The sequence below is a fragment of the Rattus rattus genome, chromosome 2, assembly GCF_011064425.1.
Source record: "Rattus rattus isolate New Zealand chromosome 2, Rrattus_CSIRO_v1, whole genome shotgun sequence".
Classification (NCBI taxonomy): domain Eukaryota; kingdom Metazoa; phylum Chordata; class Mammalia; order Rodentia; family Muridae; genus Rattus; species Rattus rattus.
The window spans coordinates 156,019,738-156,041,187 of NC_046155.1; the positions used below are offsets into that span (position 1 = coordinate 156,019,738).

At 51.4% G+C, this 21,450-nt stretch overlaps 3 protein-coding genes across 3 annotated transcripts; all 3 read right to left on the reverse strand.

The window, feature by feature from the left end:
- Window positions 1-367: 367 nt before the first annotated feature.
- On the reverse strand, window positions 368-14,317 carry Etfb (electron transfer flavoprotein subunit beta). The gene is made up of 6 exons (XM_032893806.1): window positions 14,191-14,317; window positions 6,296-6,454; window positions 5,807-5,965; window positions 4,193-4,255; window positions 1,562-1,720; window positions 368-581 (listed from the first exon to the last, which is right to left on the reverse strand). Exons 1-6 carry the CDS (start codon window positions 14,245-14,247, stop codon window positions 411-413), a joined length of 768 nt encoding a protein of 255 aa, XP_032749697.1. The 5' UTR covers window positions 14,248-14,317; the 3' UTR covers window positions 368-410.
- Window positions 14,318-14,955: 638 nt separating this feature from the next.
- Window positions 14,956-17,601, reverse strand: Cldnd2 (claudin domain containing 2). The gene is made up of 5 exons (XM_032896070.1): window positions 17,503-17,601; window positions 16,590-16,771; window positions 16,105-16,245; window positions 15,397-15,516; window positions 14,956-15,152 (listed from the first exon to the last, which is right to left on the reverse strand). Exons 2-5 carry the CDS (start codon window positions 16,756-16,758, stop codon window positions 15,079-15,081), a joined length of 504 nt encoding a protein of 167 aa, XP_032751961.1. The 5' UTR covers window positions 16,759-16,771; window positions 17,503-17,601; the 3' UTR covers window positions 14,956-15,078.
- A 2,568-nt stretch (window positions 17,602-20,169) lies between these two features.
- Nkg7 (natural killer cell granule protein 7) lies at window positions 20,170-21,309 on the reverse strand. Its single transcript, XM_032896071.1, has 4 exons — window positions 20,946-21,309; window positions 20,723-20,869; window positions 20,495-20,629; window positions 20,170-20,383 (listed from the first exon to the last, which is right to left on the reverse strand). Exons 1-4 carry the CDS (start codon window positions 21,100-21,102, stop codon window positions 20,325-20,327), a joined length of 498 nt encoding a protein of 165 aa, XP_032751962.1. The 5' UTR covers window positions 21,103-21,309; the 3' UTR covers window positions 20,170-20,324.
- Between the last annotated feature and the right edge of the window lie 141 nt (window positions 21,310-21,450).

The following is a 21,450-nucleotide window of genomic DNA, read 5'->3' on the forward strand; positions in this document are numbered from 1 at the left end:
ATTGGTCTACTCATCCCTGAACAGACAAAAGTCTCTAGCCTCAGGCTTTGTGGGGTGCCAGTCTCAGTGGGGATCCTCGCTCGGAGACTTTAGCAAACCCTCTGCAGCCATGAGCCCCTGTCTCCCTGATATTCCTCCAGCACTCATCTGACTCCATCCTGGGAGGGTTCTCCCCACCCAGCCCTCCTCAGCCTGTACTACGGTTGCTTCTGCCAGCATCCATTCCTTTACTGTGAAGTCAATGGCTGGGATGTGACTCAAAGGCCCAGCCTCACCCTGCACCGGGCCTGTCACATGGGGGATTTAGGTAGACATTTGATGAATGAATCAAACAAGTTGTCCAAAGAATGAGGAAAGAGAGGCAGTGTCTTGGAAAGGCACAGTTTTATTGTGGAGTATCAGGGAGGGTCTCAGATCCTCCCCACCTCCTTCAGCTTGGCCACCAGGTCTTCCGTGGTCTCTACCTTTACTCCTGCTAAGCGCTGAGGGGGCTCCTCCACACTGATCACGGAGACCTTGGAGGTCAGGTCCACACCCAGGTCTCCAGCCTTGATCACTTCAATCTTCTTCTTCTTGGCTTTCTGCACACAGCAATCAGTGGCTCAGGGAGCTGCGAAGCCCTTGCCTGACCCAACCTCCTCCTGGTGAGTGGTTCATGTTTGAAGCCATGCCTGTTGCCAGAATCTCTCAGGACTTCTCTGCAGGCCGGGAGTGTGATTTCTCATAGCTAAACCTGATGCAGTCTGTCCCTTCAGGCTAGGATGCCCTAGGAGGCTCTGCTACAGCAGAAGATCTCCCTCAGTGACCCATCCTAAGCTCCTCACAGAGTCCAGGACAAACAGATGTCCTTTTGGCTGTGACGACTCCACAGACTGCAGCTGAGCTGACCTACTGAAGCTTCCCCATTGGCTGGCTTGATCCACTGAATCTTCCCACTGGCTAAGCTGATCTACTGAAGCTTCCCCATTGGCTGGCTTGACCCATTGAACCTTCCTACTAACCACGGTGGCACACTTAACCTTCCATACTGGCCAAGGTGACCTACTAACCACACATCTTGGTCAAGCTGACCGAAAGAACTCACCTTGCTCGCTGTGAGGATTTGGAATCAACTTCTTGGTGACCAAGAGACCTTAGCTCCCTCCAAGATGTTCTAAACAATGACTTCTAACTCACAAAAATGACCATGTGCCAAGACTAGATGAAGTCTTGCTATTTACCCAGAATTATCTAGTGGACTCCCACTGGCTAGGATGTCAGGAAGAAACCCTCTGCTGTATGCAGAGACTTTTTTTTTTTTTTTTCGGAGCTGGGGACCGAACCCAGGGCCTTGCGCTTCCTAGGCAAGCGCTCTACCACTGAGCTAAATCCCCAACCCCCGAGACTTCTTACCACTTGTAACCCTAATGGGTCCTCCTCTTGCTACACTAGCCCATTAACTTTTGCCACTGGTAGAGGTGACCCTTCCCTTTGGATCTATATCCCTGTGCCCTTGTCTTGTGTCATCCAATCACTGAAGAGGCCCAAAGTCGGTCCCAGTGGCTTGCCGCCAACCACTCACCATGATGTTGGGCAGTGTGGCATAGCGAGGCTCATTGAGTCTTAGGTCAGCAGTCACCACAGCTGGCAGTTTCAGGCGAATCGTCTCCAGACCCCCGTCAATTTCCCGTTCCACTTTTACCTTGTCCCCCTCCAGTGTCACCTGAGAGGCGAATGTACCCTGGAGGAGACAGCATCGGAGGAAAGTGAATTCAAACAGGCACTGAGCAGGCTTTGGGCTCCACTGCTGAGCATAGGCAGAGAAGTGAACTGAGGAGACTAAGGCACATGACGAGAGTCCTGTGATATGTAAACTCAGGGTCCCCCCCAGCACTGCAAACCCTGGTGGTAGAGAAGGAGCTCATCTTCACTTCATTCAAATGTGGCATGGGGCTAGAAAGGTGGCTTGGAGGTTGAAAGCACTTGGCTGCTCTCGCAGAGGTCCTGGTTGGTTCCCAGCATCCATATCAGGTGGCTCACAATTGCCTTGTACTCCAGCTTCAGGGATCTGATGTCCATTTCTGGCCTCTGTAGGTACCTGCACACATGTGCGCATAACCCCTCCCACCCCAATCTTACCCCTCCCACCCCACACATACACATGATTAACAATAAAATAAATCTAGAAACTAGAGAAATGGCTCAGTGGTTAAGAGCACTTACTACTTTTCCAGAAGACCTGAGTTCAATTCCAGCACCCACATAATGGCTCACACCCATCTGCAAGTCCAGTTCTAGGGAATCCAATGCCACCTTCTGGCCTCCAAGGTCGCCCTCACAAATGCACACAAGCACACACATATGTGTAAATAAAAAAAAAAAAACTTTCAGAGATAGTGGGAGAAAGGCTAGAGCACACTAGACATGTCACTTCCATGAGTCTGCTTTTTGTTTTACACTGTTTCAGCCTGTGGTCACCTCTGCTACTCTAACACTAGCTACATTTATCGTTTTCCTAACATGATTTGTATGTGTGCGCTTATAGTAAGTACAGAGCCCACATGGCCCAGAACAGGGTATTGGACCCCTTGGATCTGGAGTCTCAGGCAGCTGCCTGATATGGACACTGGGAAGGAACCGCGTTCTGACCTCTGTCAGTGCAGCCAGTGCTCTTAACTGACAAGTCATCTTTCCAGCCCTCGACATTCGTTCTCTAACCCTGAACCAAGTTTTCAATTCCGCTGTGGAATCAGGACCTTGAAGACCGAAGATGTAGTTCAGTTGGTACAATGCTTGCCTCGTATGCTCAAAGCATTCCATCCCCAGCACCACACAAACGGGGGCTATGGGTACATGCCTGTTACCACAGCACTCAAGAGGTAGAGGAGGGAGGAAGATTTAACAGTCATCTCTGAGATCAACCCTGCGGTGGTTTGCCCTGGAGTTATCTGTATTTTGATGCTAATTCTGCTGCCCTAAGAAAGGCTGCCTAGTCACCTACTCAGGACTCAGGTGACTTCACCAGAACCTTCTCCCAATTTAATTTGTAAAATACAGGTGAGGGCAGTATAGGATAGAACGAGGCCTGTCATTGGACGAGAAGGAAAGATGGGTGAGAGAAAAGTTTGAGGGAGTAGGAGGAGAGAGTAGGAGATGGCAGAGTAGCTGCAGGACAACATGGATGCTGACGTTAAGATCCTGCACTGTACCTTTACAGGTTGTGATGAATGTTCTTAGGGGATGGATGTGCACCAGGCTTTGTACGTTTAGGTGGGCCATTATATCTTATCAATTAGATCAAAGGTTACTGTGTCATGTGTTCTGTCATGTGCAGATTTAAGTGTAAGAGAGTGTGTGGTGGCCAACTCCGTCACTCGGAGTTGGGATGTGTGCTTCTGGCAAGATATCTAGCGGATATCTTGGGGCACTGCTGTGCCGGACCTAGAACGGGTAAAAAGACTGTGTTTTTTTCTTTTATATTTTTACAACAACAGAACTCAGGTGGTCAGACTTGGTAGCAAGTGCCTTTACCTGCTGAGCCATCTCACCATAACCTAATTAAATAACTGAGGTGCACTATCATGACTCTGGTGATGATTCCATAGGTCAGCCCTGTGTCAAAATGTGTCAGGCTTTGAACTCTGTGTTTGTATACATGTGCGAGCAGACTGGCGCATTTGGGATCCGCTGGACAACAGCGGTGTCTTCCTCAATCATGCTCCGTCTTATTTTTAAATTTTATACTTTGTGTGTGTGTGTGTGTGTGTGTGTGTGTGTGTGTGTGTGTGTGTGTGTGTAGAACTTGGGGGAGTTAGTTTGCTCTCAGCATGGGGGTCCAGGGGATCAAACTCAGATCAGGCCTGGCGGCCCCTTTATCCACTGAGCCATCTTTCTCTCCACCTTACTTTCTGAGGCAAGGTCTCTCATTGCATATCAGACACTTTAAGTGTGCATAGCTCACTGTAGGCTCCTGATTTCTCAGTAAAGCTGTTGCAAAAACCTTGATGGTCTAGTAACTGGCCAACATTTAAGTCTCTTCAGAACAATGTTTGATCCAGTCCCTTTGAGCAGAGACCTGAAGCACACAGCCTTGAGGAAGCCAAGAAGCAAGTTGTGGGAACAGCACCCCGGGAAGTGAAGACCGCGGGTGCAAAGGCCCCAGAGAGCAGCGAGCTTGGAGGATGAGGTCAGGAGCTCCTTACCCCAGCCTCACCTGTGGCCAGTCCAGAAGTCCGGCTGTCATCTGACCTGTCTGGTTACAGTCATCATCAATAGCCTAGCAGGAAGAGAGAGGGAGGGAGAGAGAGGAGTTTATGATGGTGGCTGGACTTATGCCAGCCCACTTAGACTTCTTATCAATGACGGTTCTCAGCAGGAAAGACTGGAAGTAATTTATTTAGCCTTTCTAAGCTGTTCCAGCAAGTCACATAGCTTTCAAGTGACAGGCGATATGTAAATGAACATCTATGGGTGTACCAATAAAACCTCATTGGCAATGCAAATGTTGCCTGGGGCTATAGATTACTGGTCTGGCATGATTTCCTCCCTGGGACCAAGAAAATAAGCAGCCTGGTGTCCCTTTTGACCTCTGTACAGTCACTCATTCACCTAACTTCCAAGGCAGCCAGGACAGGTGCCAGCTCCAGCAGGAACCCAGAGGAACAAAAGCCAAGCCAGTATGGACATTCTATCCACTCTCCCCTCCTCACTCCACTGATAGGTTCTGGGAGGGGCCCAGGACTCCAGCTGAAACTTGAAGAGGAAGCCCTGCTGTTCCTGGAGCTGCTAAATGCCAGGCTACCAACAGCTGGTTCCAGGGACACCTGGACCCCAACCCTACCAGGACCTGTCTCTTTGGTTTGTTCTTGGGTTCAGCACTTGGCCTCAGTTTAGGGAATTCTCCCATGACTGACTCTCTGGCTACTGGTAATGTGTTCTGTTATCTGATTCTACAGTGCTGGCAGGATTCCCATGTCCTGCACCCACATCCTCTCTCAGGGCTGGCCTGGTTTCCTGGGGCCCTTCCCCCGTCCCTAGGGCACCCCCGCCCCCAGCCATCTCCTTAGCCTCCTGTACCCAGCCTCTATGCCCCATTGATCTCCTCCTGTCTTGTCCTTCCTCTGTCTCCTTTCTGCCTGTGACTCTTCCTACACCCCCTCCTTCTGCCATCTCCCGTGATACCACAAAGCTTATCTTTGTGAGAAGAAGGGTGGAGGCAGCTCCCACAGGAAGGTGAATGTCCCTGGATCTCCAGAGGGGAGTGGTGAGCCAACCAGCAGCAAGACAGCCTCTGTGAGCCCTGATGTGGCCCTGTCATCAACTTGGTCCACTTCTACAAACTGCAGGCCCTTCACCCTGGCCCCAGAGGAGATCCTGCCCCTCTCCTGCTCACAGACCAGCTGTGACTCACTACTGCCTACGACAAACACGCTCAAGTAAGCTTCAAGGCCAGGCCTGTCTCCTGAATTCCTACCTTTCCCTGGCGTCTCTGCCCCTCAGACACACAGACATGTTCTTTGGTTGTCCCCAGTCTCCCCCCCACCCCCAAACACACAGTTATCAAGCCAGATGCCGCAGCACGCTCTTAACCTGTTACTGCCCCTACACTATGCCTGGCTTGGGCCAGGCCTATCTCACCCACATGAGCCTGAAGCACAGATTGTTGGATGCCTGTGTTGCCGGCTCACGCTCTGTCAGTGGAGATGGCAGGGTCCTCTGCTACTTGACCTGGTTGTGTAAATTGCTGGGCCTGAGCCTGCTGCAGTGTGGTCTCACACCCATCCTAAGCAGGGTGAGGGGTGGGTAACAGAAGGCCTGGCACACCAACCTGCTTGCCCAGGAACAAAAGGTCCACCTTCTCCTTTTCAGCCAACTTGGCCAGGACCCGGGCCACCTGCAGGGGGCCTAAGTTTTCTGCCTCTGCCCCTGGCACTTCCACGTGGATGCCTCTGTCTGCGCCCATGGCCAGAGCAGTTCGGATGGTCTCCTGAAAAGGGCAGAGCAGTTAACTATACATATATCATGACGGTGACATAGGTCGAGGCCCCAGCCCTCCTCCCTCAGACCCAGGATACAGGCTACAGCCTTCCTCCCTCAGACTGAGGGAGGTTCAGGCTCAGCCTCCTCTTTCAGACCGGGGGATGCTCAGCCTCCTCCCTCAGACTCATGTGTCCACTCAGCCTCCTCCCTCAGACTCATGTGTCCACTCAGCCTTTTCCTTCAGACTCAGGGTTCAGGCTTTCAATCCTCCTCCCTCAGACCTAGGAGTTGTGGGAGTCACACAGACTTTTCACTCACACTCAGGGTCCCTGAGCACCTGGCACTGTGAGGGGCCACAGCTGACAGCAATGATCTCCTTCACCAGCTTCTTCTCCTTTAGTCGCACAGCCTCTTCCACTGCAATCTCACAGAAGGGGTTCATGGAGTGCTTCACACCATCAGTCACCACTCCAGACTTGTCAGGCTTTACCCGAATCTGTGTAGCAGACAGGGAAGGCACAGGATCAGGGAGGAGGTTAAGGCCAGGGCCGTAGTGCTGACCCTTGCACACCCAGGTCAGCAGAAGTCCACAAATAGCCAAGGCGTTCTTGTATTAGGGTCATGGGTTCCAGAACTCACACATGATGCCAGGCCACCCTCTCATTTCTCATTCAGATTTTACTAAGCAGCAGGGACACTTGACACGGTTGTTTGGACACTGTGTCTACTCTTGGGTGTGTGTGTGTGTGTGTGTGTGTGTGTGTGTGTGTACGTTTTATATGCTTCAGTCCCAGTGAATAATACCTACCAGGATACCTCCAAAGAAGTGCATCCAACAGCCAAGTGTGGTTGCACACATCTGTAACCTAACACTACGGTGGCTGAGGTGGGAAGTTCAGAAGCTTGATGGCTGGCCAAGTAGTGAGATCAGCCCAAAACAAACAGTCATGTTTACTTGCCTGGACCTGAACTCAGGATGTGGGCACAGTGCTCCCTTCAGAGGCCCAGGGAAGAACTGGCTTATTACATTTGTGTGTTCTTTAGACTTGCTGTTCTTCCAGAGGACCGGAGTTCCACAAGTGCCTGTACCTCCAACTCCAGGGGGATCTGACGCCCTCTTCCCGGTCTCTACATGTTCTGTACTCACATGTACACAGACAGATATAATTAAAAACTACTTTAAATATTATCGTTGTGTGCTCGTGTGTGCCTTCGTGTGCCACGGTACACATGTGGAGACCGATGGACAACTCCACTTCCCTCTGACGCTAGGATTTCAGGTGTGTGTCATTAGATGCACCTTGTTCCCAGTGCCCTGAAGAAGTACATGGAGACGATACTGCCACCCACCATGAATGGAAGGTCGCCATGTAGGAGTCCTGCTCTGAGCCACTGTACTGAACATCATGCGTTATTCTAGCCTCAGAGACCAGCTCTCATCCTCTCCCATACAAACAGTGCCTGGCTGACAGTGACACAGTCCTGCAGCCCCCGAGTTACTACCCGATGGTTTCTAGGAGTTTCTAGAGTTCGGAGGAAAGGTAACAGGGGCCTGAGAAAGCTGTTAGAGAAGAGCTCAATTGGATAGTGGCCCCTAGGCTAAGATCTGAACAAGGACCGAGGCTGACCAGGTAAAGTGTGAGGAATGGTATTCCAGCGAGGTCGGTAGCAGGTGCTAAGACCCTGAAGTAGAAAGAAGCTGGGGGGGGAGGGTAGGCAGAGTCAGAGGAAGCCAGTGTGACCAGAGTAGAGCGCAGTGGCTTCACGGTAGAGAGGCCAGCAGTACTGAACTATTGTGACTGTGACAGGCACCAACGGCCTTCCAAAGGCACGTGAGACAGGGCTTGCCACGCTCCCAGCTTCTCATTGGGGATTCGAGCAGAAGTTTGTGCACACAGACATTCTGCCAGTTAGCTACATGGCAGTATCTCTTTTTACTTTGAGGTAGCGACTTACAAATTTGCCCCTACTGGCCTTGAACTTGCTCTGTGGCCCAGGCTAGCCTTAGAGTTGTGACTGTCATGAGTGTAGTAGATAACAGATATGGTTTTGAACTGTCCTGCATATCGCTAGCTGGGCAGCAGATACTTGTCCACAAGCCATCGAGAACTGTCTTACAAGGTCACAACTAAAGCCCCAGGGCATCTGCCCGTGCCCTTAGACACACCATCGCAGAACATGCAAACAAAAACCTTTGCCTTAAAAAATAAAATAAAATAAAATCCAGGCAGGGCTGAGGAGGTCGCCTCATTGGTACTTTCCCGGCATGCATGAAGCGCTGGGTTCCACCCTCAGCATTAGGTAAACCAAGCGTGGTGACATGAGTCAGACCCTACTGCAAAGCAAACAAAAAAGCACTATGTGAGATTTCCTCTTTAAGACAGAGAGGCCACTCCCTCCGCAGCAAAGGCCTGTGCTGGTGACTGGAGAGAGGCCCAGGGCTGACCTCACTTTGGCTACCCTAGGTAAAAAGGGCCTAGGAATCTGCTAGGTCACCTGCTGAGTGGGACAGACAGACCTTTTCCAGCTGCTTGCTGGGGGTTAAGTCGGAAAACAATGGTTGGCAGGTCTGCAGCGGTGTCTTAGTTTTCTCTGTGGCAGGGCTGAGGTTTCAGCCCAGCATGCCAGCAAGCACCCCACCCCTGAGTGGCGTCTCCAGCTCTCTCCCTTGCTTGTATTTTAGGTTCAGGGCAGAGCTCTGTCCAGCATCTTAAGCTTCGTTCAGTTCATGCAGGCGACTCTGCCCCAGGATCTAACTCGCTTTAACAGCCTGGCTGCTTGTAGTCTGTCCTGTAGGCCAGGGAGCTCGGTCACTGTTATTGCCCCATTGAAGCACCTGAGGCCCAGAGATGCCAAGTGCCAACCGTCACCCAGGGAGGTGGGACCAGAGGGGCGGGGCCTAACTGAAGACTGTCTTGGAAGCAGGAGGCTCTATGGAGTTAGCAAGTGTGTCTATTGCCACTACTTCCAAGATGGGGAGGGGTTTGGTTTTTGAAGGAAACTCCTGAAAATCAGCTGTGTCTGAAGGTTGTGCTGAGAATATCAGAACTGTGAAGAGATTGTAATATAGGTCCAGAGGTTAATTACCTTAACTTGGGCTAGTTCTAGTCTAGTCTTGGCCCTCCTTTGTGCCCGAACTAACGTCCGTGCTTAACAGATAAAGGCATTTAGAATCTATTACCTCAGCAGATCACTAGCTTCCATCAACCCAAAGGCTAAGAATGCCTCCGCGTAGCGTATCTTGGGCCTATAGACGCTTCCCTCATCTCAGTGCACCTGCTCTCTGCTGTAGCCAACACAAACTATCTCTTAATCCCTTTAAGAGATCGAACCCAGAGCCTGTTGGTTCACGGAACTACATCACCACCAGCAATGCGCTCCCCTGTTTAATTTTGACACAGGGTCTCAGTATGTTGCTCAGTATGGCTTTGGATTCATGGTAGCTCAGGATGGGCTTGGACGTTTGGTGTTCATGAGGAGGCTCCCTGGGTGGATGGGATTATGGTGCTGGGCGGTTTCTATTAGTAGAATGTGGGGGTGCACACCTAGAATCCCAGTATTTGGGAGTTGGAGGCGGGAGAGCAAGTTCAAGGCCAGTGTAGGACACTTAAAACTCTTGACTCAAACAAAACAAAACAAAAACAACTAAAGACAAACATAAAGGAAACAGAGGCCCAGTGGATAAAGGTGCCTCCTAATACCCTGACTTTGATCCCCATGATCTACATGTTGAAAGGAGAGGACTGATTCCTTCAATTTGTCCTCTGACCTCGGCCCATGTGCTTGCTTGTACACACACACACACACACACACACACACACACACACACACACACACACACTAATTTTTTTTTAAAAGAGAGGTTTTTAAATGCAGTTTCCTGGACCCTTGACACAGTGCATAGACTTCCCTTTGGGTCTGTGCCGCACGCTTAGCAGAGCTCGATGGGAAAGGGCACCTGTAGGGCACAGAACAAGCAGAGCAGCGAGGCCTGATGGGAGATCACACACTGGCAGCACGCACCAGTGACAGCCTGGCTACTGCGGGGTCAGAGCACTGAGCAAATAAAGAAGGTCTCCTGCTGGTAACACTAGGGTCTGGGGCTGGGGGGTGAAAACGAGGGCAGTGAAGGAAAGGTATGGGAGCCAGTGTTTCCTTAAGCACTAAAGGGGTGGGGTGGCCACTGCACAGGTGGGCACATGCTACCTGGGTTGGGAGGTTCTTTTCTGGGCCTCCAGTCTTTCCCGGTTAACTCAGAGGGCTAACCCTCATGGAAAATGTGTTCCTGGCCAGAAACAAGCACCTCACGAAGTTGCTGGATACCTATTAGCACTTTCTTTCTCCCTGCTTGGGCAAGCACTGGTTATATTTTAAGGAAGTTGCTAAAGAGACTTCCACTACCCACCACCCAAATCATTAACAGCACTCAGTGCTCACCAGGCACCGTTCCAGTGACTTCCTAAATCCAACAATCAACTGTGGTGGCACTTGCCAGTAGGCTATGGCGAAGAGGCACAGATAGGAGGATGAAGGGTTCCAAATCAGTCTGGGCTACACTTTCGAGCCGCTGAGATGGTTTGATAGATAAGGGTGTTTGCCGCCAAGCCTGATAACCTGAACTTGATCTCTGAGAGCCCACTCACTTGAGTTGGCTTCTGGTCTCCACAGTAGTGCTGTGGCATGTGCATGACCCACCTTAAATAAATAAATAAGTAAATAAATAAATAGCACAAATTAATTAACCCTCACAAAGTAGGTACTGCCACATAAGCACTACTGCCAAGAGGAAGAGAATGAGGCCCAGAGGTTAAGAGCACTGGCTCCACTTGCACCAAACTGGGGTTCAGTTCCCAGCATTCACATGGTGACTCACAACCATCTGTAACTTCAGTTCCAGGAGATCAGATGCCCTCTCCTGGCCTTCAAGAGCAGTGCGTGCAAATACCGCGCATAACATATTTACAGGCAAACATTTATGCATATAAAGCAAAAATAATTTTAAGGGCTATTTTATCACTGGGACGAACCATTCTGATGGTATGTCTGCAGCCTGAGACTGTTTCCACTGTGAACACATCAGACACTGTTTCCCCGACAAGATCTCAAACTCCGGAATGCCGATTTAAAAAGTGATGCTGGTTACATGGTAGGAGGATGGGGGTTGGAAGGGTAGGACCTCTGAGCACCATGATCTGCAGCAAAGGATCACAGAAGGCCTCAGAAAAGGTGATCTTAGAACCAACACCATGAGGGACTGGGTGATACCAGGAACGTTGAATTGAGTGAGACACGGTTCAGTCTGTAAGGAGCTGCCAGTCTGGAAGCGGGGGTGCAGGTGGCACACTGGGGTAAACGAGAGGACCACAATGTACTATGGAAAGGGCTGGTAGGACAAGACTGGGGGGCCTTCAGGAAAGAGGAGGTTCATTCGATGTTGACGTAATCAGCTGGTCATAATTGTCCAGACAGGAGAGAGATGGTAGAGGGTACAGCAGAAAGGACATCACAGCAAAAGAATCAGCTGACACAGAATACAGGCTGGAGGTCTGGAAGCGGAAAGGGGAAGAGAAGGTCCCAGGAGGGTCCCCAAATAGCCAAGGGTCCCCAGAACCAGCCTGAGGAGGTGGGACGTTGTATGGAGAGTGATGGGGAGCCAAGACAAGGTCAGCCCTGTGTGTAGGAAGTTCCCAAGGTTGGATGAGAAAGTGGTGGAGGGGAGAGCCCAAGATCTCAGGGGGAAGGGGAGAGCCCAAGATCTCAGGGGGAAGGGGAGAGCCCAAGATCTCAGGGGGAAGGGGAGAGCCCAAGATCTCAGGGGGAAGGGGAGAGCCCAAGATCTCAGGGGGAGACTGGAGCTAGGTCACAGGTGAGACGAGGGCTAATGGGGTAGGGCCTGGGGCTGGAAAGGAAACAGTGGTGCATTAGGTTTGGGGCTGAGAACGGAGAGTCCATCAGTTCTGACATTGGGTGTTAGAGGAGAAAAGGCGGTATCAAGAGTCAGGCTAGGCAGGTCTGACTCACTGCCCTTCTGAAGGAGGGTGTCATCAGACACTGGATGTGAAGGAGGAAACCCTGCATAGTATGGGAGGGAAGTGCCACTGACCCCAAGGAAATGGGGGGGTGGTTGACACCATGCTGTGTTTGCCTTTAAACTCTTGGCTCACACTGGAACACAGCCTAGATGACCATGGGCAGGCTTTGCACTAGGAGGTGCTGGGATTAGAGCTCATTCTAGGTGCTGAGGGTGCTGGGTGTGGTGTTGCAGGCCCAGCATCAAAGCCAGTTGAGAGGTTGAGGATGAAAGTGTCTGAGGCCAGCCTGGGCAATTAAACACCTCAGAATAAGATGTAGAGACCCAGGAGTGATAGTACACACTTGTAATCCCATCACTCAGGAAGTAGAGGCAGGAGGACCAGGAGTTCAAGGCCATCCTCGACCTCACAATGAGTTCCAGGCCAACCTGGACCAACTACGACTGTCTCTAGGGGCTGGAGAGTTAGCTCAGTAGTTAAGAACACTAGGCACTCTTTCAAAGTACCCAGGTTCAATCCCCAACACGCCCATCGGGCAGCTCAGGATCACCTCTAACTGTGGCTTCAGGGGCTCTGATGCTCTATTCCAGCTTTCACGGGCACCTATACTTCTATGTGCATATCCACACACACAGGCATAATTAACACTGGGGACTGGAGAGATGGCTCAGTGGGTGAGAACACTTCCAGAGGACCTGGGCTTTGGACATGGTATCTCACAACTGTCTGTAAACCCTAGCTCCAGGGTATTTGACACCTTCACACATGCATGCATGCAAGCGAAACACCAATGCACATAATAATGATAATGATAATAATAATAATAATAATTTTAAAAATAAAATGGAAAAAAGACTGGAGCTATGGCTCAGTGGTACTGGCCTGGCCTAGCATTTGGAAGGTCATGGTTTGATTCCCATCAGCACACATAAATACATACATACATACATACATACATACATACATACATACATACATACATAAATGGTGGTTGAGTTTCCCAGGAACCCACATGTATCTCAATGAGTCTGGCAGCACCATCTCTGTCATAGGCTGTTAGAAACAACCTCAAGCCAAGCTGCTTTTTCTCTAGCAAACAGGCAGACAGCCAGACTTGCCTGTACTCCTGACACTTGCTGTTTACCCAGCTGGGGGTGCAGGGAGGGGGGTGGGCATCTGGCAAGTAACAGGCCTCAAGCCTCTGTTTCTAAGAGTACAGAAGATGTACAAAGGGATCAATCTCTGTACAGGAATCGTGTCTGCTGGTGCTTTGTACCCACTTCAATCTCCGGGTCTGTCTCCTGTCTCCTGTCTCCTATCTCATTCCTCAGTTGGGGTGTGTGGATGGAGGTATTAAAATAAATGTTATAGTCAGTTTTTACCAATCCCTGAGGTCTCTTGGGTGCATCCTCCATATGCTAGGAAATTTCAAGAACCCAGAGGGAGATCTCAGGACAGTGGAGACACACAAACATGACTTGCCACCATCTTTTTCAGTTCAGGTTAGGCCAAGCACTGAGAGACTGGCCTGGGAACCCAGTCTGATTCAATGCTGGCGATAGCAGCTTCTCACTGGGGGAGAAACCAGGTCCTGGGGGATGGGGTGGGGGGTGGTGCTGCCCTCAAACAGCTCATGGACAGTGAAATGCCTGACACTCGGCTGCCTTCTTGGTCAAGCTGGCTCCTTTGAACTTGCTTCTCCAGCAAGCACAGCTCTCCTTTTCTTTCTAGATAAAAAAATTTCAAGCATCCCATGACTATATGGGGGAGGCAGTTTCTGAGTCCCATGGAACCAGATGGCTCCCCATGTAGCTGTACTTGGAGGGCAGACAATGCAGCCTGGAAGGTAAAGATGGATGGAATCGCAGGCCCCACATAGAAGTCTCTATTCTGCTTCTCTCTTGTGAAGTGACTTCTTTGTGCCTCAGTTTCTCCACGTGTTAAATTGGGACTAATACTCCTCCAGACCACAGTAATCAAGGGGCTGAGAGAGAGGGAAAGAGGGTCGTGACCTCAGAAGGATCTGATTGTCAAAAACGCACAGCCCTTGAATTTTGCTCCAGGTATGACTGACGTCGGGTCAAAGGGCAATAGAAATTGACATTTGAAAGGCTCTCTTATGTGGGGTACGCTCCTGATCTTGGGCGTTCATAGCTGCGGTCTCAGGGTGCTGGGACCTAGTGGGGGTGGGGAAAGTCACCTTCACGGCGAAGTCGATGACCCTCTTGACAGCCACGAGCGCGCGCAGCTCCGCCATCTTCACGCAGCAGTCTCTGGCCGGATCGGGTTGCGCTTAATTCAGACAGCCGCACACTCCGCCCCATATCTGTCTCTGCGCCTGCGCGCCGCAACACCGACCAATCAACCGCCGCAAAACTCAGAGAAAGCCAATAGAAAACGGAATTCAGGGGGAGAGGCGGGATCCAGGGCGGGCCGCTGGGTGGAGGGGGCGTTGCACAGAAGTAGGGGAAAGGGCATTCCTAAGAGTGAAGTCTGCTGAGGGTTTGTTCACCCTAATTTTCTCTGCAACTCCTGTTGTCTCCAGATCTGCAATTCACATCTAGGTTCCTCCTTTCTCAGCACCCCCAAGTCCCCATGTCCGCGATCCCACACTCACATCGTGCCTTTTTTCCCACGCCTTTGTTTGTTTGCCTCCGCATTCTTCCTGCGGATTCTCTCCTGTCCTAGCGTCTACACTTTCCTTCCCCGTGACTTCCCAGTGTCCGCTCGTCCCCACCTCCTCCCTGGCGCCCCCCTCCACGTCCTTTATGACTCCCCCGAGTCCGGTACTCTCTCCCTGTGCCCACATCCTCTGCGCCTACGTTCCCTAGGACTACCCGGTGTCGGTTTGTCCGCACACCCTCTCCCTACTTCCGCATCTCCTGCAAATCCCCGGGGTACACACCCCGTTCCAGAGTTCACGTCTCCGTTCCTACCCTCCCATATTCCTTCTGACCTCCTTAACTCTCTACAAGCCACTTTATCCGTGTCCCTGTAGTCTTCAAGCTTATGTCTCTACGTTCAGCAGAAAAGCACGCAGGGACGATGCTAAAAGCCATTCCTTTATTCTGCCCCAGGCAGGCCGCATTCACAGGCACACTGGGAACCCGCTGATGGCTTCGGTGCTCTGCATGATCATGTCGGCAAGCAGAAAGCAGAAGCCTGGCAGGAAGGGAGTGCAGAGCCGGGGGAGGAAGGTGGGCCACAGGGCGGATGACTTGGCCTGCCTGGCAACTAGGGATGGGGGCTCCAAGGGCGTCTCTACCGGGTGTGCTGGAGTGCAGGGACAGGGAGGTCCCTGGAAGTCATTGTGGGCTTTCCTGGGAGAATAGGTGACTGGGAAGTTTCTGGGGAGGGGAGTCCTCTAAAGGGTTAGTCTCTACCCTCTTCCCCTCGTGCTGGTTACCCGCAATAAACGAGAAGGGTAAAGCCAACCATCCGAAAAAGTAGGACCAGGAGAAGAAGACTTCTGGCTTCCAGGCATTCTTTGCAGTGTATACGGTCAATGCAATCAGCAGCAGCAGCCCTGGGCCACACCCGCCCTTCAGGTGAGTGTGACCAGGTAGGGACTACACCCAAGCCCACCCTTCAGAATCGCCCTTGTCTTTGACTTGTAAAACCACGCCCAGATTCCCTTTAGCTCCACCTTCGTGGGCTTCTTCCCCCTCCTTTTTTCTTTTTCTTTTTCCTTAAAAATAGATTCTTCCCATAGACAATATACCCAGACTACAGTTTCCTCTCCCTCAACTTTTCCCAGCTTCCCTCTCCCCAAGACCCACTCCTTCTCCTCTTCGGAAAAGAGGGGACAGTCAAACAGAGCAAAACAAGATACAATGGGACAAAAGAAAAGTCCATTGAGGATGAATAAGAGAACACAATAGGAGGAAAAGGTCCAAGAGCAGGCATAAGAGTTAGAAACATTCCCTACTCCTACTCCCTCTGTCGGCTTCCATCAGCTACAAAATCCCTCCCCCAGCACACATTTCTAACCTTGCCAGTCAGTCTTTCTAGGCCCAACTCCTTCAGAATTGTCACCACTACCACCACCACCACCACCACCACCACCACCACCACCACCACCACCCCTCCTACATGGGGGTAACTGCCTTCTCACCGCTGAGGAAAAGTAAGACAATGGTATTTTGGCTACGTAGTGACTCGGCCTCTTGACACTGAATCCTTATCCCCATCCCCAAAGCTACGATACTGAAGGCTGCTGCCAGCACCATGCAAGCTGTGGTCACTGCCAAGGTGTCTGGAGAGACAGGGTAGCATCAGCTAGACACCTTGCTGCCATGAAAGAGCTCTTCTGGCCACCCTTGCCCCACCACAGACACACACACACACACACACACACACACACACACACACACACACACGCCATGAGCATCTAGAGCTCATCTGTCTCCATTTTGAAGCAGGTGTTCAAGGATGTGGGACGGGAGAGGGCAGCAAGGCAGGTCTGGGGAGAAAGGGCCTTGAGGGTAGAAGACAGCTGGATCTGAGCCTGGGGTGGAAAGCCCATCTGGGGGTGGGGAGTGGGTGGGTAGGGGTGGGTTCTGGAGTGTGGTCTGGTGTAAAAGCAAGTGAAGGTCTCACTCTGGCAGGGCATGTTGGAGCAGACGCCATGGGTACACTCCTGCCATAGGCCACTGTGTCCCCCTTGTTGTCGGGTCCAGTAGCTGGTAGTAGTGGATAGTACTGTGAGGACGCTGCTCAAGAGATTAAGCAAATTGCCTCCAGTCTGAAGGCTCTTCTTCACCCCCATGCCAAGGAGGCAGCTGCCAAGAACACCACAGGTAGGACTGGCTCTCGCGGCTCCTCAGGAGGGAGCTCTTCCATGTCAGAAGGCCTCCCTCCCTCAAGCACTCCTACCCGGCAACCTCAAGATCCCCCCAACGCCAGCCACTTGCCTGGGTTCCTAACCTTAAGGAAGCTGAGGCAAGAGCTCAAAAGACCAAAGCCAGATCTGGGCCATATAATGAGTTCTGGGCCAGGCTGACTACAGTGTGAGAGCCTATCTCAACTAAAACAAACAAAACCAAACAATACAAAATGAAACAGGAGCTAGGAGTGTAGCTTGGTAGGAGAGTGCTTGCCCAGCATGCACAAGGCCCTAGCACAGTATAAAGCAGGCACCTGTCCTCTCAGCCCTTGTGGGGGGATAGGGGCAGAAGGATTACAAGTTCAAGGTCATTTTTCACTACATCATGAATTCAAAGCCAGTCTGGGCTATGTGAGACTCTCACAAACAAACAAAAACAAACAAACAAACAAAAAAATGTCCCAATATCCCATGACTCCAAACTACTGGCCTCTTCCTCAACCTAAGAACTTATGACCCCTCTAAAACACTCAGTTCTGCCACTGTCCCTACCCCCACCCCACACCTAGCAGCTCAGTGACTAACTTCCAGGCATTTCCTTCCTCCCTTTGAGGAAGGTGGCCCCATTGGCTCAGTGCCCTCCCCAAACTCGACCCCTACACATACACACACCAGAAAATGACTTACAGCCTGGTCCCCTGGGACAGAGAGCCCACGGGGTTGGGGGAAGGGAGGATGGTTCTCTGTGAGGCCGCAGAGATTCCAGAACCCTCTCCCCTAGCAGCCTTTTAAAGGGACACCCTCCCCCAGAAGCGTGCTCATTTTTGGTCTCTGTTCTAGACTTTCTTTCTGAGAGTTGTGTAGAGTTTCTCGCTATGTAGCTCTGGCTGTCCTGGAACTCACTCAGTAGATCATTCTGTCCCCAAACTCACAAAGATCTGCCTGCCTCTGCCTTCCAAGTGCTGAGATCAAAGACAGGGGTCACTACACCCGTCAGGATTGTTGTTCTGAAGCAGGGTTATTTAACTCTGTAGCCCATGGTGTGTTCAAACCATCTGAGTTGCCCAGGTCGCCCTTGAACTTCCGGTTCTTCAGTCTCTGTCTCCCTGGTCTTGGGATTATAGGCACGCGCGCCACCATTCCCAGCTTTTTTGTGTTCCGTTCTGTTTGGCTTTCAGTCAGCCTCCCCGTGTAGCCCTCAGCTGGCCTAGAACTCGCTATGTAGTGCAGGCCAACCTGAGACTTGCAGCAATCCTCCAGCCTCAGGCTCTCAAGTGTAAGGAGTGCACCACCAAGCCCAGCTTCCCTTTCAAAATTCCTATTTAAAACTTCCTACTTTTAAAGTAAATTGAATTTTATCTTTAGAATTTTTTTTTAAATTAATTTATTTTATGTGAGTACACTGTTGCTTTCTTCAGTCAAGCATAGCAGAGGAAGGCGCCGGATCCCATTAACGAAGGTGGTGAGCCATCCTGTGGTTGCTGGGAATTGAACTCAGGACCTCTGGAAGAGCAGTCGGTGCTCTTAACCACTGAGCTGTATCTCTAGACTGTAGAATATTATTTTTAATTGTGTGTAGTGTGTAGTGTGTAGTGTGTGTGTGTGTGTGTGTGTGTGTGTTAGAACCGATACTCCTTTGGCTTTGAGCTACCCTAATGTAGGTGCTGGGAACTGAGCCCTTAACTTCTGAGCCTAGCTCCAGAGGCTGTCTTAACAGAGTGATAGCTCAGAAAGCAAGTTTGGGACTGGGGCCTCGCTGCTCGTCTGCAGTCCTAGCACCTGGGAGGATGAAGCAGAATTGCCTTCAGCTTTGAGCCAGCTTGACCTGCGTGTGAGTTTCAGGACAAGAGGAACAGTTTGAGGAACAAGAGGAGGAAGGGGAGCGTCAAAGCTGCAATTACTGCATGGCTGACTTAAGATGTTCTAGAAGCTTCTCTTCCCTTAACCACCGTGGTATCCCATAAGCTCTCCTGGTTCCCAGTTCTCGGTCTGTGACCTTTCTTCTCCCACGAAGGCCGGGCTCAGCCTTCTTCTCCACTCCCCCTGGGAAATGCTGAACTCCTGTTGCTTCTTTCCAGTAGAGCCTTCCTCTCCTGAAGGACAGTGACTCTGCCATCTGAGAAAGTAACCGAACTGTCGCCTTTGGCCCCAGGTTCCTCATCTGATCCCAAGATGGGAACCTCACCTGCTCCTGGCTCTCCCCCATGGCCGCTCAAACACATGGACACCAAGATCATGGGCTTCCACCAAACCTGTTACGGCTCTGCCATCTCACTCTGTCAGACCGAAGCCTCCGGTGCTTTCCTGGCTTCCTTCGTGCCTCTGACCCCAAGCCCTGTCCCTTCCTAGCTGCTCTCCGACCTTCCAATGTCCCCTCCAGGTCACGGGAGGGAGACCTGTCTCACATTGGGGACACTTCTCCCTGCTTACAGTTATTGCCCAATTTGCCACCATCCTTAGGAGAAAGTTAGTTGCGGCAATGGAGGCCATAGTTCCTGTCTGCTCCTCTGTCATAAATTCCCACCACACCCCACCTTCCACATTCTAGCGACAAATCACCCCTTTCTGTACCCTCTCTGTCATCGCACTCCTGTGCTAATGAATGCTTAATCCTACTACCTGAGAGGCTGGCAGAGTAGGACTGCTGTGAGTTCAAGGACTGCCTGGCCCCTTAGTGAAACCTTGTCTCAAGAAGTCAAGAGTTGAGGACGTAGCTAGGGTGGTCGACAGCTCGCCTTAGCAGGCAGGAGGCTCTGCGTCCCATCCTCTATGTTTAACCGAAAATGACTTGCCTGGGCTTAGTTTTTCTCCCACATCCTCAGGCTGTGGCTGTCATCTGCCTGTGACAAAGGCTGGTGGTTAAGAGAGCTTGGGTGTGGTGCATATCAATGTCCCCAAGAGTGGACCCACAGAGAAGGGTGGTCATTTGGGGAAGAAAAGAGAAAGATAGAAATCAGGAGAAAGAAAGACACTAAAGACAAGAGGGAGATTATGTCCACACAGGGCAAAATAAGCTGCAGGTCTGTAGGTCTGCATGGTTCTCACCCTCCTTGAGAGCTTCTGTGTCACCCACCATAGGCTCATGTATGGTTGGCTAAGGTGCTGGGGATGCAACTTGGACTTCATTCATGCTCAGCAAATCTCTACAACTGAGCCATAACCCCAGCTCTCTTTTTAGTTGTGCACCTTGAGGCAGGGTCTCACTCTGGTGCCCTAGTGCCTTAGCCAGCCTCGAACTCACTATGTTGCCCAGGCAGTCTTTGAAGTTGTGATGCTCCTTGCTCCAGCCACCTGAGTAACTGGGGTGAGAAGCCTGGCTAGGTCTAGGTCTTGGCTAAACTGATCTTGGAACAATTAGATCTCGGCATGCTTTTATTGAGTGTGTGAAGAAAGCAATGGGGGATAAGGCAAGGTGGGAGGGACGGAAACAGAATTCTGCCTTCCTTTTATAGCTTCTGAGAGGACAAGGCTCCAAACATCCTGCTGACCCTGATGTCCTTGGCTTCTGTTCACAAGGTTTCGTACTCAGTCCGACGGGTTCTACAGTGAGCACCCAGGCTCAGGCAGCCTGGTGTGGAGACAGGGGGGAGGATGGGAAGTTAAGTACTTGAGTGCCCTGCACTTTCCTGCCCCAGCCCTCATCATGGTCCTCCCCCAGGCAAGAGGGTAGAGTAGTCACCTGCACAGAGGAAAGGGATGGAGGAGACCCAGCCTAGGTAGAAGGACCAGGAGAAGAATGTCTGGACCTGGGGAGATGGAGGCTGGCTCCATCTCTCGCTGGTGTACACTGCCATGGCCACTATGATGGAGAGAGCTGGGGACAAGAACAAGAGACAGCTGAGCTGGTTTGGCCACTGCAGGATTCACCAGCCCAGGTGTCCCAGTGCAGCCCAGATCCTATTCATACCTGCAGCAAAAGACAAGACAGTTGAGACCATAGGGCCACGGCCAGGAGCAGACAGGGATGGGATGCAAGACAGAACCAGGAAGGTCACGGACACCAGGCCCCACAGGGCAGCCAGGATACAGCAGACCTGTGTCACGTGGATATAACCTAATGCGAGACGATGATTCTGGGTGTCCATTCCCACTAGACATACCCACCGCCAAAGAGCCCGTCGCCCCTTTACCTGCTACTTGAATCCCTGGGCTTGTTGGCCAGAGGCCAGAGTGGGCAGAGAAGTTGGGGCCGATGGCCACTATCCAGAAGTCAGTGCTCAGAGCAATCAGTGAAAAAATCAGGCCCAGACAGCCAGCAAGCAGGGCCAGGGACCGGTAGGGCTCCATGGACACAGCTCTGGGTTTCCACTTCTTAGGGGACAAAGACACAGATGACCCAGAGTGTTGGCTCTTAGAAAAAGGAAAAGGCCATGCACCTGGACTTCTAGTCCACTGAGCCAGAGAAACAGCCAGCAAGCAGTGACTTTGTCAGAGAATCCTCTGTAGCCTTAGGCCTGGTGTCTGGTCAGATTCTTCTCACACTCCCTTCCTGAGTGGCTTCCCTTCCCCTCTCGGATTGGCTCCTCTCCTGTGTGGTGGGGGAGGGCCCTACTGAAGTCTTTACTTGCTGGCTGCTCTGGGGGTGTCTACCCTCGTGGTCTAGGTAGTGGTTTAGACTATTGTCACAGGTTCTCC